This window comes from Carcharhinus amblyrhynchos, chromosome 12, assembly GCF_965287045.1.
Source record: "Carcharhinus amblyrhynchos chromosome 12, sCarAmb.v2.hapA, whole genome shotgun sequence".
Taxonomy (NCBI): domain Eukaryota; kingdom Metazoa; phylum Chordata; class Chondrichthyes; order Carcharhiniformes; family Carcharhinidae; genus Carcharhinus; species Carcharhinus amblyrhynchos.
In genome coordinates, this window is record NC_137335.1 from 41,333,525 (window position 1) to 41,352,216 (window position 18,692).

General features: G+C 39.3%; 1 protein-coding gene across 17 annotated transcripts in view; it reads left to right on the top strand.

Moving 5' to 3' along the window:
• ccdc88ab (coiled-coil and HOOK domain protein 88ab) overlaps window positions 1-18,692 on the top strand; it is a 244,703-nt gene that overhangs the window by 118,387 nt on the left and 107,624 nt on the right. For 15 of the 17 annotated variants that reach the window (XM_080200420.1, XM_080200417.1, XM_080200421.1 and 12 more), the window contains one exon: window positions 4,633-5,703. In XM_080200420.1, coding sequence (XP_080056546.1) covers window positions 4,633-5,703 — 1,071 coding nt within the window. The remainder of the gene's footprint in view (window positions 1-4,632; window positions 5,704-18,692) is intronic. The other 2 variants (XM_080200414.1, XM_080200416.1) reach the window with 2 other exon arrangements.

Here is an 18,692-nt window from a genome sequence, read left to right on the forward strand (position 1 = left end):
CATACAAGGTTAGCATTTGTGGATTTCTCCTCCGAATTCTCTTCTTTCTCCCCTTCACCCCCTCCCCCCAAAGATGCTTGTTATGGGACTTTCCAAACTCCCTTTCTGTAAGTGTTTTAAAATCTTCTCTTGTAGTGACATTCTTGCTTAGCAATTCATATTCCAGTTCATGTTTTCCAAAGGACCCATTTGACCACAGCTTCCACCCCACTTTTAACAAAAGTCCATGCCAGGCTTTCAGATTAAAGCTTTCAGGTTTTCACTGTTACACCAATTCTGATATCCAGTTAATACTTTATAATTTGTTCATAGACGATAGACATTTCAAATTTAGGATTACTTGTAGAAAACCCATCTCTAGTATCCTCACCAATTAATTTCTTCTCAACTTTGTCAGATTCGAATGTCCCTGAACGGAATCCTGTTCTATTTCCTAGTTTCTCCTTTGTTCCCTTTAACTCCAGACCTTCTGGAAACTTTTCATTTCTCTAGCTTTTTAACTAGCTATTCCTTAGATCTTTGGCAGTGGCTGTAGAACTTTCCTTGCAGCAAAGCTAAAAAAGCTTGTTCCTCTCAATCAAATACTATACCAAGAAAACAAGGTTCCAACCTCAATGCCAGTACCTTGGCTAACAGCTTTACATCAGTATTTAAAAGAGGCCGATATGAGTCACATTCTGCATGGTGTCTTTTTTTAGTATAAACAAGATAATGTTGGGGCAAAGAACCTTGGGATAGTGAATCATTAAACATATTTGGTAATAAGTTGAGTGGAGAATTTTTTATGGAACTCAATAGAAAAGCTCTTATGGCCTTCGTGCCTTATCAATTTGCATTAATGCAGTTTGTTATCTCGTCCAGATGCAAAAGATTGTCCAAGTCTCGAGTCCACGTCCATAGATGGGAGTCCAAATTATTTAGAATGGTAGCCATTGCCATGACATCCATTGGGGTTTTGATTTATGAAGGCATAAAAAGAAGTGAAGGCCCAATTCATATCAGAAGGGTCAGTAGTAGGATAATGGGAGGAGTCGTAGACCTGGCGCCTAAGATGTGGGAAGAAGATTGGTGAAGGTTTAAACTAGAATGTCCCCTTGAACCATTATAACGTACACTCAGCTTTATTTGTGGAAAGTAAGTCAAATTGAATCTGAAGTTTTAGCTTGTCGGCATATAACTTGGGAATGGGGGTGAAAGAATATTGACGGCCTATTTCTAAAATTAAATCCATCAATTCTTGGTGTTTTAATTTTCTTTTCGATAATATATGCAATGTAAGAAATTGTTTCCCAGAGAACTGTCCTGAGGGTTTCCCATAGTACTGATGGGGTGGCAGAATCAGATATATTCATTTTAATAAATCCATACTGGTGGATATGAATTTACAAAAATCTTTGTCAGATAGTAAGGTTGTGTTAAATCGCCATGGAAGTTGACCTTTAGCTTTGGGTGAAAAAGCCAGGTCAAGGGAGTGAGATGCATGGTCAGATATAATGGCAGAAAACTCAGCTGTTTTAACTGAGCAGAAAAGAGCTCTACCAAAAAAAAGTAGTCAGTGCATGGTGGAAATGAGAGAAGTAGGAAAAGGTCCTTGCAGTTGGGTAGAGGAAACGCCAAAAGTCAATACAATCCATTTGAGTCATAAATATGGAGTGAGCCTGGACACGCCGGAAGGGGTGAAGATCTTTTCACTTGAGCAATCTTAATTCTAGATGTACGACTTAGTTTAGATCCCCTCCAAAAATAAGATGGCGGGTGTATAGATTGTGAAGGGAGGATTGAAACAACATAATTTTGTTTCATCCCAGATAAAAGCTACAGGGATTTGGAAAAGTGTACCGCTGTTGTATAACATCTGGGATCTGAAATTCTGCTGAAGAGGGAGAACTGTATTCTTTTGTTAATCAAATTGCCTTCCCCTTCACTTTGCCGTTAAATTTGGAATGAAACATCTGGCCAGTCCATGCTTATGTAATCGGGTGTGATCATTAACACCTGAAGGAATGTAATAGCAGTGTTGAAGTTCTTGAGATATGAAAAGACTTTGAAATGTTTTACTGGGCCATTCAACCCCCTAACATTTCATGTAACTAGGCTGATTGAGAACCCTGTGGCACCTTAACTATCTAAGCCAGTCATATGTATTGGAAGACTTTACATGTAGAACAGTAAAATGAATGAAAAAGAAAACCAGGCCAAGAGGATCCATTACACAATGAGAATGGCCAAATAACAAGGTTTTTGGTTACTATAGCATAAATAAATCCTTTCCACCCTCCAAAACACATTTCCAAACCACTAGAACAAAAACTAGCCTGAGTGGTTATAAACTTTTAAGTAAACAAAACCATAAATCAAATCCTAAACTTGCCATTTTAAGCAAGAGGAGCAGCAAGTATTCCCTCTTACAAAACATCCATTGACTAAATAACTTTGGTGGGGCGTGTTCCCGACATACGAATTATATTATGTCATATGCCATTGAAAAGTTGCTTGTTATAACCACATAGTAAGAGTTCTAATTAGGGTATCTTTACTCTGAGATCATTAATTAATCCTGCCAGATTACACAATACCAAGTCTAATATAACCAGTTCCCTGGTTGGTTCCAGAATGTGATACTCTAAGAAACTATCTTGAGCATTTTATGAGCTCCTTTTCTAGGCTACTACTGTCAACCTCATTTTTCAAATATGTAGAATAAAACTGATGATCATTCCTATGCCTTTATCACAAGTGCTTAATGTTCCTTCTTGTACACTTTGTCCTTCATTGTTGTTATTGTTAGGGGGCCTGTGCACCACACTCACTAGTGCCTTCCTTCCCTTACTATTTCTCATCTTCACCCAAGCAGATTCAATGTCCTACTCCCCTGAATCAAGTACATCTTAACTACTGCATCAATGCCATCCTTGATTTAACAGTGCTACCCCTCCAACTTTCCCTTTTTTTTCTTGAATGTCATATACCCCTCATTATTCAGGACCAAATCCTTACCATCCTGCATCCAGATCTCTAATGGCTATTGGATCATATTTAATTCAATGGACACTATCAATTCATATACTTTGTTACGAATACATTCAGATACAAACCTTCAGTTTTTTTTATAACCTTTGTAACAGTCAGTCTTGACTGTTGGTTTAGTCCTGGGTTTTATCTTTTCTGTCCCTTCCTGCCATTCTATGACCTGCAATATCCATATTACTATTGTGTTCTCCTGATTTACTACATCTTCACATGCTTGGTCTTGCAGCTCCCTTGTTTAGTTTAAAGCCCTTTCTACTTCTCTCGTTACGTGGCTTGCTAGAAAAGTCATCCTAGCTCATTCCAGATCCTTTCACTTGCATAGACTCAAAATTTGGCCCATTGTATTCACAATACATTTATTATTTTGAATGGGAAAGACTGAATATTTCCCATTTAAATTTACATATTAGCAAAATCTAAACTTGGAGGTGAATGTGCAACTTTAGTTATTTTGAAGTTATAGTATTTATTGTAAACAAAAGTAATGGATTTTAAAAGTAAGTGTTGGCTATTTCATCCATATGAAATATATTTGAACTGCATTATATTTTCTTGTTTTAACTTGCAGAGTATAAATTGTCAGTGTAGACCATCTAACATTTTGTTTTAATTACCTTTATAGCTAGTGAGTGCATAACGAAAGAGGAGCTGATAATTCCCTAATAAAGGTTTTGGCTAAAGTATTGAGTGAAATGTAACAAATTATCTTTTAGCTCCATGATATTTTTGTCGAATGAACCTTAAATCATGAAGTAATATGATTTAAAATTTTTTTATAGAAGTGAACCTGATCCACCATTCAGCGAGATCAAAGCTGATGTGCAAGCTAACTCCATACATGTATCTGCACACCATATCTCTCAATACCTTCAGTTAACAAGTTTCTCAATTCCCTTTTCAAATTTACAATTTAACTATCCTCAATTGGTATTTGTGAAGAGAATTCCAAACTTCAATCTCCTTTCGTTTAGAGATTTCCAAATTTCACTCCCGAAAAATCTGGTTCTAATTTTTACACAAAATTTCCTAAATTTTGCACAATATTTCCTAATCCTAGGCTCCCAAAATTCCTCTCTATCTATCGTAATTGTATTTTTAATGTCTTAAGCTTTGATCAAATCGTCTCTTGTATTTCATTACCAGTTATGTCTATGTTAATTGCCATTAATCTTTACCACAGGAAAAGTCAATGCTGAAATATGAAAAGCAAACATGCTGAACATGCATGGAAAGTTAGTCATTTCTCATCGGATAAATAGTTGCAGCAGATAGTAAACAACCTTGTTTGTCAAAAAAGTGGATTTGCCTCAACTTCAGAAAAGTAGCTCCATTTATACTAATGTATGTTTTTCTGTTTCCCATTTAAGCGGTCCCTTTGGCTTCTGAACAAGTCTGACAAATTGGAGAAAATCTATTGCTGATAACGCTGACAGGAATGAGGGTTCTACCTATTTGTCAGATTTCTTCATAGCTGTTGTAGATAGAGTTTCTTCAAGAGTAAGAAATTTTGAATGGCTTTGCATCTTGTAGAAAACTTGTAACAAAGAATTAGTAATTTATACATTTGAAATTAATTTCCTTTATCACATTTGTATATTCTAGATCAAAGTATTGGAGCAAGAAAATGAACACTTGAATCAAACCATTGTATCCCTGAGGCAACGTGCACAAATCAGCACAGAAGCAAAAGTGAAAGACATTGAGAAAGAAAACAAAATCCTCCATGAATCTATTAAGGAGACTAGTGGTAAACTAAACAAATTAGAGTTTGAAAAGAAACTCATCCAAAAGGAATTGGAACTCTATAAAGAAAAAGGAGAACAGGCAAAGGAGCTTGAGACTGTTTTGAGTCGCTTGGAAAGAGAAAATGAACAGTTGCAGAAGAAGATAACTAGTCTCAAAATTGCATGTGAAAAAGTAGAGGTCTTGGAACAGGAGAACTCTGACTTAGAAGTGGAAAATAGAAAGCTGAGAAAGACTTTGGATAGTTTGAAAAACCTTACGGTGCAATTAGATATATTAGAGAGAGAAAACAACCAACTTGATGATGAAAATTTGCAGTTACGGAGGACAGTAGAGAGTTTGAAGTCTAATGGTGTCAAGATGGCACAACTAGAACTAGAGAACAAAGAACTAGAAAATGAGAAAGAACAGTTAAACAAGAGCCTGGATCTCTTGAAGGCTTGTAACAAGAAAACTGAACGATTAGAGGTAAGCTATCAAGGACTAGATTTAGAAAATCATCGGCTCCAAAAGGCTCTAGAAAATAGTAACAAAAAGATTAATCAATTGGAAAATGAATTGCAGGACTTGGAAACTGAAAACCAGAGCTTGCAAAGAAACCTGGAAGAGCTAAAAATCTCCAGCAAACGTTTGCAACAATTGGAGAAGGAAAACAAACTGCTAGAGGAGGATACTGTCCAATTGGAGAAAGACAAGAAGCAGCTTGAGAAAGAAAATAGGAGATTGCGCCAACAGACTGAGATCAAGGACTCAACACTAGATGAAAACAATATGACAATTTCCAATCTTGAAAAAGAAAATAAATTGCTTGTGAAAGAAATCAACAAATTCAAAGATCTTTATGGACGACTGAAAGATTTAGAAAAAGACAATAAAGAGCTAGTTAAACAGGCAACTATTGATAAAAAGACTCTAGTGACATTACGAGAGGTAAGATGCTTATTTTTATAGTGGGGTGAAGAAAAAAGTAACCTGAATGTCAGAGGGAAACCTGCCCTTTTAAGGCTGAAATGGGAGGGGAGGGATGGAAAATTTATTGGTAGTGGAAGGATTCTGGAGGTAGCAAAAATGAAGGAGGATGATCGGCCAAATTCAGAAGAAGATGGGTTGGAAGGTAAGGATGGTGGGACTTGTGGTCCAGGGAGGGAAATTGAAAGGTGAGGGCGGCAATGGGGCAGTCATAGTTGAAGACCTTGACTATACAACAGGGCTAGGGAAAAGAACATTTCAGACTATCTGATGTGAAAATTGCCAACATCAGAGTAGATATGAAGAGACAGAAAAATAATGAGTCTTACACAAACAGTATGATCAAGAGAATAACTGAGAGTCATTGAGCTTGTAGCTATCAGTAGACAACTTATTAGCGAACTTGACGGGAAGAGAAGAATTGAGGAAATTTCATGCATCCCTCAAACTTACATAGAACACTACAGCACAAACAGGGCCTTCGGCCCATAAGTTGCACCAATCGCATCCATACCTGCCAAGCCATAGAACTATCTGTAACTCCCAATCCCATTAAATCCCATATACTCATCCAGAAGTTTTTTAAAAGACCCCAGTGAGTTCACCTCTACCACCAACAACGGCAGCCGATTCCACTCACTCACCACCCTCTGAGTGAAAAACTTACCCCTAACATCTCTCTACTTGCTTCCCAGCACCTTAAACCGGTGTCCTCTCGTAGCGACAATTTCAGCCCTGGGAAATAGCCTCCGAGAATCCACCCTATCTATTCCCCACAATATTTTATAAACCTCTATCAGGTCGCCTCTCAACCTTCGTCTCTCCAGGGAGATGAGACCTAGCTCCCTCAACCTATCTTCATAAGGCGTGCCTCCCAATCCAGGCAACATCCTTGTAAATCTCCTCTGCACTCTCAATAGCTTCCACATCCTTCCTGTAGTGAGGTGACCAGAACTACGTACAGTACTCCAAGTGGGGTCTGACAAGGGTCTTATAAAGTTGCAGCATTACCTCTCGACTCCTAAACTCAATCCCTCAATTAATGAAGGCCAGTACATCATATGCCTTCTTGACCACATCCTCCAACTGCGAGGCAGATTTGAGCGTTCTATGGACCTGGACCCCAAGATCCTTCTGCTCCACAATACTGCTAAGACTCCTACCCTTGATATTGTACTCCTTCATCCCACTGGTCCTGCCGGAATGGACCACTACACATTTATCCACGTTGAAGTCCATCTGCCACTTCTCTGCCCAGTCTTGCATCCTATCTATGTCACGCTGCAACTTCTGACATCCCTCCAGACTACCCACAACACCACCAACCTTCGTATCGCTGGCGAACTTCTAAGTGCTAAAGCCATGCCACAGCAGATATTTATATTATACTTCCTGTGATCTGGCGGGTAAGTGCCAAATCTGTATGGGAAACTTGACAAGCAATTGCAACACAAATTTCATTTGCACAGAAAATTACCCAGATGGCGTATTCCCCTAAAAGATTTCTAATTTGTTAGGCTCTCAAATAAACACCTCTACAGGCAACAATGCCTTACAAAATGCACCCCCTCCCACAAGGCAAATTGATATCACTTTGGCGAGGCATACCATACACTATCTCACTCCTCGCTTCTGCTCTCCTATGGAATTTCAAACTGGACATCAAATTGCTGCTTGCAGCCCCAAGACTTTTTTGGTTTAAACTGGCTGAAAGAACTGACACTTCTGGGATTGCTGAAAACTGCCTTACTACTTCACAGTTCTATCCCCAACATGGAGCACACGCCAGGAGGTCTTACATGACTACTTCCAACACAGTTCACATTTTTTCTTAAGTATATTTTTTCTTTCATCTTTTCCCATATCTTCCTTTGAATTTTATCTTTTGTAAATGTAAAATCTTCTTGTGCTGTGCTTATGGCCGCCATTTTTATGTAATAAAATTTAATAACCTTATTTATTTCTGACTTTTTCCAAATTGTAAAACCCTTTTTACTTTGAAACTTAACAATGGAACACAACAAAACTTCTTAATCTCCTAATACAAATTTCTACCCATGTTTTTTTTGTATCGGTCTTCACGGAGGAGGACGTGAATAATTTGCCGGGTGTTAGCGATGGAAAGATAGTAGGAGTGGAGGGCCTGAATGACATTATTGTTACTAGAGAGGCAGTGCTTGAAAGACTGGAGGGACTGATTGTGGACAAGTCCCCAGGACCGGATGGAATGCATCCAAGGGTTCTGAAAGACATGGCGGAGGTGATAGTGGATGCCTTGGTGATGTTTTCCAAACGTCGCTGGATTCCGGGGAAGTGCCGGAAGTTTGGAAAACGGCTAATGTTACGCCGTTGTTTAAGAGGGGTGGCAGGCAAAAGGCAGGGAATTATAGGCCGGTTAGTTTAACGTCTGTTGTAGGTAAAATGCTAGAATCCGTGATCAAGGAGAAAATAACGAGGCATCTTGAGGAGAATTGTTTGATAGAGCAGACGCAGCACGGTTTCGTTAAGGGGAAGTTGTGTCTGACGAATTTATTGGAGTTCTATGAGGATGTGTCTAGGGCGGTGGATAGAGGAGAGCCGGTGGATGTGGTGTTTCTTGATTTTCAGAAGGCGTTTGATAAGGTGCCGCACAAGAGGTTATTACAGAAGGTCAGGGGGCATGGAGTTGGGGGTAGGGTGTTTAGCGTGGACAGGGGATTGGCTGTCAAATAGGAGGCAGAGAGTGGGGGTCAATGGGTGCTATTCGGATTGGTGGTTGGTGACTAGTGGAGTGCCCCAGGGGTCGGTGCTGGGGCCTCAGCTATTTACCATTTATATAGATGATCTGGAGGAGGGAACCGAGTGTATGGTGTCGAAATTTGCTGATGACACCAAGATTGGTGGAACGGCAAATTGTGCGGAGGGTGTGGAAAGTCTGCAGAGGGATCTAGATAGGCTGGGCGAATGGGCCAGGAACTGGCAAATGGAATTTAATGTTGGCAAGTGTGAAGTTGTCCACTTTGGTAGGAATAATGGTAGGAAGGACTATTACTTACATGGCGAAAAACTGCAGCAGGCGACGGTGCAGAGGGACCTCGGGGTCCTTGTGCATGAGTCACAAAAACCCAGCCTGCAGGTGCAGCAGGTGGTCAGGAAGGCGAATGGGATGCTGGCCTTCATAGCGAGGGGGATTGAATATAAAAGTAGGGAACTCTTGCTGCAACTGTACAGGGCACTGGTGAGGCCGCAGCTGGAATACTGTGTGCAGTTTTGGTCACTGCACTTACGCAAGGATAGTTTGGCTTTGGAGGGAGTGCAGAGTAGGTTTACTAGGCTGATACCGGAGTTGAGGGGGTTGAGGTATGAGGAGAGGCTGAATAAACTAGGCTTGTACTCGTTAGAGTTTAGAAGAGATCTCATTGAGACATATAAGATGATGAATGGGATGGATAGGATAGAGGTGGAGAGACTCTTCCCGCTCAGAAAGGACAGTACGACTAGGGGGCACAGCCTCAAGATAAAGAGGGTGGGGGGGCGGTTTAGAACGGAGTTGAGGAGGAACTTCTTCACTCAAAGGGTGGTGAATCTCTGGAATTCTCTGCCCGTTGAAGTGGTGGAGGCTGCCTCGCTCAATATATTTAAGATGCGGGTTGATAGGTTTTTGATAGGCAAGGGGATTAAGGGTTATGGGGAGAGGGCAGGAATGTGGAACTGAGACACGACAGATCAGCCATGATCTTATTGAATGGCGGGGCAGGCTCGAGGGGCTAGATGGCCTACTCCTGCTCCTATTTCTTATGTTCTTATGTTGTAGAACATCCAACTTGTTAAGTGCAACTTTCACACTTAGTCCCTTTGATGCCGTCAATCTTTTAGATACTCAGTTCCCAGCTTAACTAAATTAGTCACAGACAAAAGCCCCCATGAGCTTGCTCCACAGAATATCATAGTAGACCCCAAAATTATTGAAAATAATGCTCTTTTCTTCATGTCTTTGACCTCAAAATGAGCCATCATAATTCCAAAGAAATGGTCTTACTTTCTCAACTGACTTTGCATTATCTACTATACTTATCTATACACACATAACTATAAAACTAAATGGCACATGCAGAATTCGTGAAAATATACCCAAGTATTTTATAAACAGATTCCATTCTTCGTTTTCCAAATGTCCAAGCTTCCTAGAATTTTAAATTCTTGATAATGCATTTATAACTAAATTTTCTTGTCCAGCTGCAAGAATAATTTGGAAGATAAATGGTTTCAGTAATAAACTCCACCTGAAAAATCTGACATTCTGGTTTTAAAATTTCAAAGGATTGTGGTCAGTATATGATTGCCTTTGAAGAATTGCTTGCAGCGTAAGTTTTGAAATGCTCTAAAACTGATACTTTAGAATCTCTTCCTTGATAGTTAAATATTTCTTCTGATGTACATTTAAAATTCTGAGAGATGTATCCTACCGACTTCTTAATTCCTAGTTCTTCATCTTGTAATAACATATAGCACCAGCACCAACGCCCACATCATTGATGGCAATAATCTGCCAAGAAAGTCAACTTCAGAATCCTTCATTTCTGCCCCTGTTTTCCTTGTTTACCACTACCGGTATTTCCTCCTGGTTATCCTCCCTGACAAAATATTTTGAGCATGTTAAGGATATTATTAAACTCGAAAGAGTGCAGAAGAGATTTACTGGGACGCTACCGGGACTTGATGGTTTGAGTTGTAAGGATCGGCTGGATAGACTGAGACTTTTTTCTCTGGAGTGTAGAAGGCTAAGGGGTGATCTTATGGAGGTGTATAAAATAATGAGGGGCATAGATCAGCTAGCTAGTCAATATCTTTTTCCAAAGGTAGGGGAGTCTAGAACTAGAGGGCATAGGTTTAAGGTGAGAGGAGAGAGATACAAAAGGGTCCAAAGGGACAGTTTTTTCACTAAGGGTAGTGAATGTCTGGAACAAATTGCCAGAGGCGGGTACAATTTTGTCTTTTAAAAAACATTTAGACAATTACATGGATAAGATGGGTGTAGAGGGAAAAGGGCCAAATGTGGGCTTTTATGACTAGCTTAGGGGTTTTAAAAAAAAGAGTGGCATGGGCAAGTAACATAAGAACATAAGAAATAGGAGCAGGAGTAGGCCATCTAGCCCTTCGAGCCTGCCCCGCCATTCAATAAGATCATGGCTGATCTGTTGTGGCTCAGTTCCACTTTAGGGCTGAAGGGCCTGTTTCCATGCTGTGAGCCTCTATGATTCTATATTTAGACACTCCTATGTCCATTGAAATTTTCTGTTCTTTAACTCAGTCAATGGAACAATTTCTTGCTAAAATTTGGCACAAACCTCTGATAAAAACCCACTTATGCCTAGAAAGCTCAAAACTTCCTGTTTTGTTGTTGGCACTGGGAATTCCACAATGGCTTTTACTTCTGCCACTTAACCACGTCCTACAGTTTGGTCCAAAATATATAACGTTCACTTTTGCAAATTCATTTTTGACCGAGTTTACAACCAAATTGGCTTTTTGAATTTGATCAAACAGTTCCCTTAAATGTTGCAAATGATTCTCCCACATGTAACTAAATATTACTAAGTCACCAATATAAACAACTCAGACCTGCAGTTATTTTCATCTGCACTTTATTGACATATTGCTAGCACATTCTTCATACCAACTGGCATTATCTTTTTGAATTGATGAAGACCATCTGACATCACAAAAACTGATATTTCTTTCACCCTTTCTGATGAGTGTACTTGGGAGTATCCTTGCAGCAAATCAATTTTTATGATAAACCGTGACTGTCCCACTTTCACAATACAATCTTCCAACTGTGGAATAGGATATGAATCTGTTTTTGTTAATGTATTCACTTTTTGGTAATCACACACAGTTTTTGTGATCCGTCCAATTTCAACGTCATCATGATGGGTGAGATCCAGTTACAATAACTAGACTCTGTCATTCTGAAGTAAGAATTCCATTTCTTTTGCAGTTGAGCTGGGTTTTCTGGATTTAGTATGTAGGGCTGTTGCCCTTTTGAAACTGAACACCACATCATGATTAGCTAAATTTCCTTATATTGCTTTGTGTGACAACATTGGCTATTTTAAATCACTTGACATCCTTTTGAAATGTAACTTGGTATCACAGTTAAATTCCTAACCATTTGCTTATTGTTCATTTTAATTAGAAGAAAGTCAGTTTCATAATCCCACATTTCTACCCCCTTATCCTTGTTTACACTACCAGTACTTCCTTCTGGTCATCCTCCCCTTCAAAGTATCTTAAGCATATTTACAAGGTGCACCCTCTGATTCTTTTTTTCTACCAAGAGTATTTAGTAGTTCTCAGATAGTTTGCACCCTGGTAAGGTCCACTAAATCATGCCTTTAATGTTTTGCTCTACACTGGCAATAACACTAGCATCTTTTCCTCAATCTCAAAACTGAGCCTTTGCCCTTCTATCTCCACATGCCTTCATAAATTTCTGCCGTAACTCTCCTAAGTAATCTTTTCAAAGGCAGATCGAGCTAACTACATTTAGGCATCCTCCACCCGTGTTTTACATTCTTCCTTTTCGTGTTTTAACTTGAGTTTGTGACCTCGTCACTACTCAATCTGGAAACAGTACAGGATGCAAAATCTCTGACTGCATCTCAACGAATTGCTCAGCCAGACAAGTTTTTGTCAACTTCTGTGATTCAGCTATATCATTCCCTAGGATAAAGTGAATCCAATGCAATTTCTCCTTTATCCTAACAATCGCTTCTCCTGTTTTCAGTTTACCCATTGAATTTACTTTACACAATAGAACATGTTTGGCTTCTCTGTCAATTCCGCTGACGAATAGTCTTTCCTGCAATATTCCTTCTCTTAACAGTGCTATCCCATAACATTAACGACTGATTTAACCCATGTCCTTTTAAAGTCTTAAACTTTTCCTTCTCTTCCTTGTATATATGGATACATGTTCCTTTGCATTTAATATCTGCCCTTCTAAATTCCCTTGGGCAAGTATGAAAACATTCCCACTTTTTTATTGCTAATCCCTTCTTTTCTACTTGGAACAAAAGTCATTGGCTTGCCTTGCACTGAAGTCTGAGCCTACCGTACTTATTCACCAAACTCTTCTGAGTCCCTTACATTGCTGTAGGTCCCCCATTTAACTCCCAACAATTTGACCTTGTGTGTCCAACCTTTATTACATCGGTAACATATCGGCTTTCCTCCAGCTTTATTTCCACCTTTCCACCTTCCATCAACTGGTATCCTTTGCTTGTTCGTTATTACTACGATTTCCTGCATTGGGCTGCAAACTGACTATTCATTAAAGTTTCAAAATGTGTTTCTTTACAATAGTCTCCCAGATATAGCTATACTAGCTAGGGTTCCCAAGACTATAGTCAAATTATTCAAATTTCCCATTATGCTCTTTAGTACCTTACATTGACTGAAAATATTAAATCACAGTAAAATACTTGAAATGCATTTAAAGTATCATCTTGTATGCCTTAAGCATGGTTATTTGATTTAAATCTCTTGCTTTGTTAATATGTGGGTAAATTATCATTCTTCTACATACTGTTAGTTTTTGCTGGTGTCTGTATTCTATCTAAACTAAAATAAATCTAAAAATAATCACTTTCATGGACTTTGCAGGGTCAATTGGGCAAGGTGTGTCTTTGTCATTTCTGGTGCTAGTTTCTTGCTAAGTGGTTGTTCAGTTTTATTGGGTTTTTTTAGTTCTTTCTTAGTTGAATACACCTGAATGACTTTTGGGCGAAGTCAATAGATGGGAGGCTGGTTTGCGTGATGGAATAGGCTGTGTTCACAACCCTTTGTAGTTTCTTGGGGTCTTGGTCAGAGCAGGACCAATATCAAACTCTGATGCATCCAGAAAGGATTTTGTTTTGTGGTGCATCTGTAAAAATTGGTGAGAGTCATGGCGGACTTGCCGATTTTTATCCTCTTGAGAAAGTAGAGGCTTTGGTGGGCTTTCTTAACTATAGTATCAGCGTGGAGGGACCATTGTTCCTAAGAACTTTCAGTTTAGCTATCAACATGTGGTGTAAAGGAACTGCAGCTATACGTTCTTGTTATTAATAGCTGTTGAATCATTATTCTAAATCTATCTGCTGAACTATTCAGACAACATCTTGAAATAAATTGAATCTACAATTTTTGTGTGCGATTGGTAGACTATTAAGGAAGCATAGAAATACAAAACCATACTACCCTCAAGTCACTTGCTATTGGATTTCATCTGTTCATAAATAACCTGTCCAATAAATTGTGCAGGAAGCAATCCTGAGATTACAGCCCTTGTGGTCTTGTTCTTGAGCCTTGAACCTCACTGTCTGCTCAAGACATCTATAATACTTGGACCAGATCTAGATGCATTTTCTTTCCAGAGGTTTAACTATCTGCTCTGCTATATATCCTTATGGCAACAGAGCATTGTTCGAGACTTCACTATTTTAAGGGGATGTTGACTTTATGATCAGTTATAGGGAATGTCTTTGTATATCCAGATTGGACATATGAGGCTGCAAAAGAATTTGAAAGGCTTTATTTATTATAGTCATCAATTGTCCCTCCAGAATTTTTCTAACTACTATTACATTATAAATATTTAGAAATGCGTACCCTTTAAATCAATATAAATACTTTTATGGCATCCTTAATATAGTAAACTGAATCAAGCCACTTTACATGAATATTATCAAACAATTTTATACTGGAAAAGGCAACTAAAACCTTGCTTAAAGATGCAAGTTTAAGGAGAATCCTGAAGGGGAAGAGAAAATAATAGCACCCTCTTGTAGCCATTTGTGTAGTACATATATAAACCAAAATCAGAATAAACCAGTTCATATGGGTTCTAGAAAACTTAATATGTATGCATCAATGTTTTTGTCCTGCAAAGATGTCACAGCCTGGCAATGAGGTGGGATTGTGGAATTTCCCTAGCTGAACAAACTTGGGTTGAAGAAGCTTCCAGCAAATCAGCAGTGGAACTGAGGGTTTTATTTTGGTGGAAAAAATTGGCTTACAAATTCAACCTTAAGGAAAAGCTGTTTATGTATGTCAGTGGGCTGACCTTTGAAGGTGGCTGCATCAACATTTATTATTGGATGACTGGAAATGTATATTTGTGACCAAGAATCTTTCACTAAGAGTACGTGGAGCCGCTAGTTTTTCATTGCTAATGATATCCTCAAAGATCTTGATAATCGAGCTGTTAACCAGGTAGTAGAGGAAAAGAGTGGGGCAACATTCTTGATGGAAGTTTGCCCAGAATTATATGAAACACTTGAGAATTTGCTTGCCCCTGCTAAGCCAAAAGACACATGCTGTGGATGCTTGAACGGCACTATAATGCAGAGAGCTATCAGTTTGAAACCAATGATCAGTTTCATGGGGAGACATGGCAGATTTTATCCTGGCTTTGAAAAAAGTTTTCATTCGTTGTCATTTTGGCAAATTTCCAGAGAACACTGTGGAACAGATTTGCAAATGGTTTGTCACGTTTGCGATGTGAAAAATAAAAAAAATTCATCAGCTGGACTATTTTATAAAGTCATTTTTTCTGTGCTGTTAAAAATGGAAAATTGCTGAGCTAACAAGTGGTTCAGCCAGTCACCTAATGCCTTGCAGCAGTTGTAAGGTAACAGTGGCCAGGGGGAAGAAGTGTCTGGTCTAGCTGACTCCATACAAAGGAAAACTTGAGCAAGTTGTAACCTCTCTGGTGCTGATGGCCAAAGCATTAGCAGTCCTGACACAAGTTTCAGCACAGAGCTTCGGTTATCTTAACCTGACACCCGTGTCTCCAAAATGAAAGGAATCCCTACTTCAATTCAATCGGGATTACAACCTAGATGTAGGTTGTAATCTACAACCTACATCTAGGGTTGTAGACCTACAGTCCAGCCTTGGAAATGTACATCTTTTGCCCAATTTTGAGGAGGGATGTCACATGATCTGCACTGAACTCTGGCAGTTACTGTTAGACTTTCAAAGTGAACAGAATTCCAGGCAACACCCTGTGCTACGTACCCTTAGGCTAGTGGCAGCAGAAAGATCTCTGATTCTCATCAAACCTGCCAACTGCTGGAACCATGGAACTTTGCATTCAGACTAGCTCATTCTACATTCCTCCTCCTGTCATGCAAGTCACACTCTCGGAAGACAAAGCATTCTGCAATCAATTAATCTCCCCTCAGAAGGAAAATTCCAGTTGATTTCTGATTTCAGACTCTGGACACACAAAAACAATGCTTGTATTTTTTTTTATTGTGGTTGCGTCTGAATTCCCTTTTTACTCATCTCCCATTTTATTGTGAGAGTGTAAAAGGGGCTGGCCATTGTGAAATCCCTCGTGTGCATGTGTGTAATAAAAATAAACCTACCCCTTTATTTTAATTTTACCTAGAATTTGCTGTACAAATCATTAGTACACAATTTGAATGTTTCTAAATTTAAGTATTGGGGAAAATACTCCACTATTAATAAAGAGGAAAATTAGAATAAAAGATAACACCTTTCTGTTGGTGGATGGGTAGAGAATGGGGAAATCATGGCATTTTAAATTGACTCCCCCTCCTGTCCATGACAGGTTTAATAAGTTCACAGTAAGTTGCCAACGCTAATTTTTTGACTTGGTTTGCAAAACAGCATCGCCCATGGATATGATAGAATATGGCTTTAGAAAAGTTGAGAATTAACAGCCGCTGCAGCTAAACCAACTGAAGGTCCTAACAAAAATACCTAATAATAGCAGCAGTAGTATTACCTGTGCTTAGGCCAACTTGGAACCAGAATTATTAGTTTCTGAAGATGGAATTCCTCATCTGCAAAAAGAATCATCTTGCCCAAGCCATGTAGGTAGAAGGTGTGTGGAGAGAATGCTGGCTGGAGGAGAAGAGTCACCACACACTGTTGTTGATCATCAGGTTGCTCAGGGACATTTGAGGTTTGTAAGTTCGAAAGCACAAAGATCTCCAGTGGAAATTTGCAGGGCATCGGGGGTAATGGCTGGAGCTCAGTGAACATGGAGCTCGACTTGGGTGCACCAGTTATTGATTTGTGGTTTGCTGTGTCTTAAGTTGAATCAGTGTCAATTTGGGAAATCATGCATTGAATCACAAAGCTGTGGAGGAGAGAAAATTCCTCCCAGTCACATACAATGAACAATGTGTATAATTGTAAAGGGTGTGAAATCCCAGCTTTGTTGGAAGAATCTAGTTCACACTCATCTCCTATTTTATTGTGAGTGTAAAAGGGGCTGGCCATTGCGAAATCCTTCGTGTGCATGTGTGTAATAAAAGTGGAACTTCTATTACACACTTAAAGTGTGAACTTAAAGTGGAACTATTCAGTGTCAAAGTAAATTTCATATTGCAAAACTACACGATTAAAAAAATGTACCGCCACATGTTTAGTGAAACTAGTAAACCGATTTAAGAATGCGAGGCTAATCTCCTGTTTTGGAGGAATGCAAGCAGAATTGAACAGTACCATTATATTCCAAGGAAGAAAGTAGAGCTAGAACTGAGAATATTATCACCAAGATAGAACAGAATAATTGGGCTGTTTCTATAGGTGTGGAAGTGTAAGAATATGTGATAAGGTAACTGTAAATCAGTGTTATCCACTGAATACTAACTTGGAGGATCTGTGCACAATGTTGTCAAGATGCCAGATTTTTCAAACTTAGATCTTATCAATGCCCATTTGCAACTTGAGTTAGAAACCTGTCTGTTGTATTTGACTATTAATATAAATAGGGATCTATTTCTACTCCAACACTTGGAAAAACAATGAGTTCAGGTAAAATGAGAAATTTGTCAAATCTAGAACTTTGGGACACAGAGTAGACTAAATGAATTATGTCCTATTAAGAGCAAGGTTCAAGCCTAATGAATTACTATGGTAGATTCATAACATAATTGGCAATCTTATTGCATTCTGTCCACAAACTGAGCCCAAATTACCGCCCCCTCAGATTACTCCTGATCATTAGCAAAGTGATAACAGGTGCCATCAGCAGTGCTATTAAATGGCAACTACTCAACAATAACATGCTCCCTGCTGTTCATTTTGGGTACCACCAGGGCCACTCAGCTCCTGAATACAGCCTTGATCCAAACAAAGAAGAGTTGAGTGTGACTGCCCTTTGACTCCAGTTTTGCTAGCACTCCCTGATGCCACACTTGATCAAATGCTGCCTTGACGCAATGAGAATCAGGCGTTGGGGCTTTCCACTGGTTGGAGTCACACCAAGTACAGAGGAAGATGGTTGTTAGGTCAATTATTTCAGTTCTGTGAGATGGTGTTTGAGGAATTCCTCAAACACATGTCCTCGGCCCAACCATCTTCTCCTGCTTCATCAATAACCTTCCCTCCCTTATAACATCAGAAGTTTCAGCACCATTCATGACTCCTCAGATACTAAAGCAGTCTACTTTCAAATGCAGCTGGATCTGGACAACATTCAAGCTTTGTCTGAATGAGAATCTTAACCATCTGCCCTCCACATTAAATGGCCTTAGCTGACTCTCCAACTATCAGCAACCTAAGGATTACCATTGACGAGAAACTGAGCAAGACCAACCGTTGTGGCTACGAGCGCATGTCTGAAAATTTTGCAGCAAGTAACTTATCTTTTGACTCCCAAAGCCTGTTCACGTGTATAAGACACAAATTGGGTGTGTGATGGAATACTGTCCACTTTTTGGGTGAGTACAGTTCCTACGGTATTTCAGGCTCATCACCATCCCAGAAAAAAACAACCTGCTTGATGGACACCCAACCTATCACCTTAAACATTCACTCTGGCTACTATTGATGTACAGTGGCAGCAGTGTGTACCATCTGCAAGATGCAATGTAGCAACTTCTAAGGCTCTTTTGACAGCACCTTCCAAACTCTCAACTTTTGTGGCTGAAAAGGTCGAGAGCAGA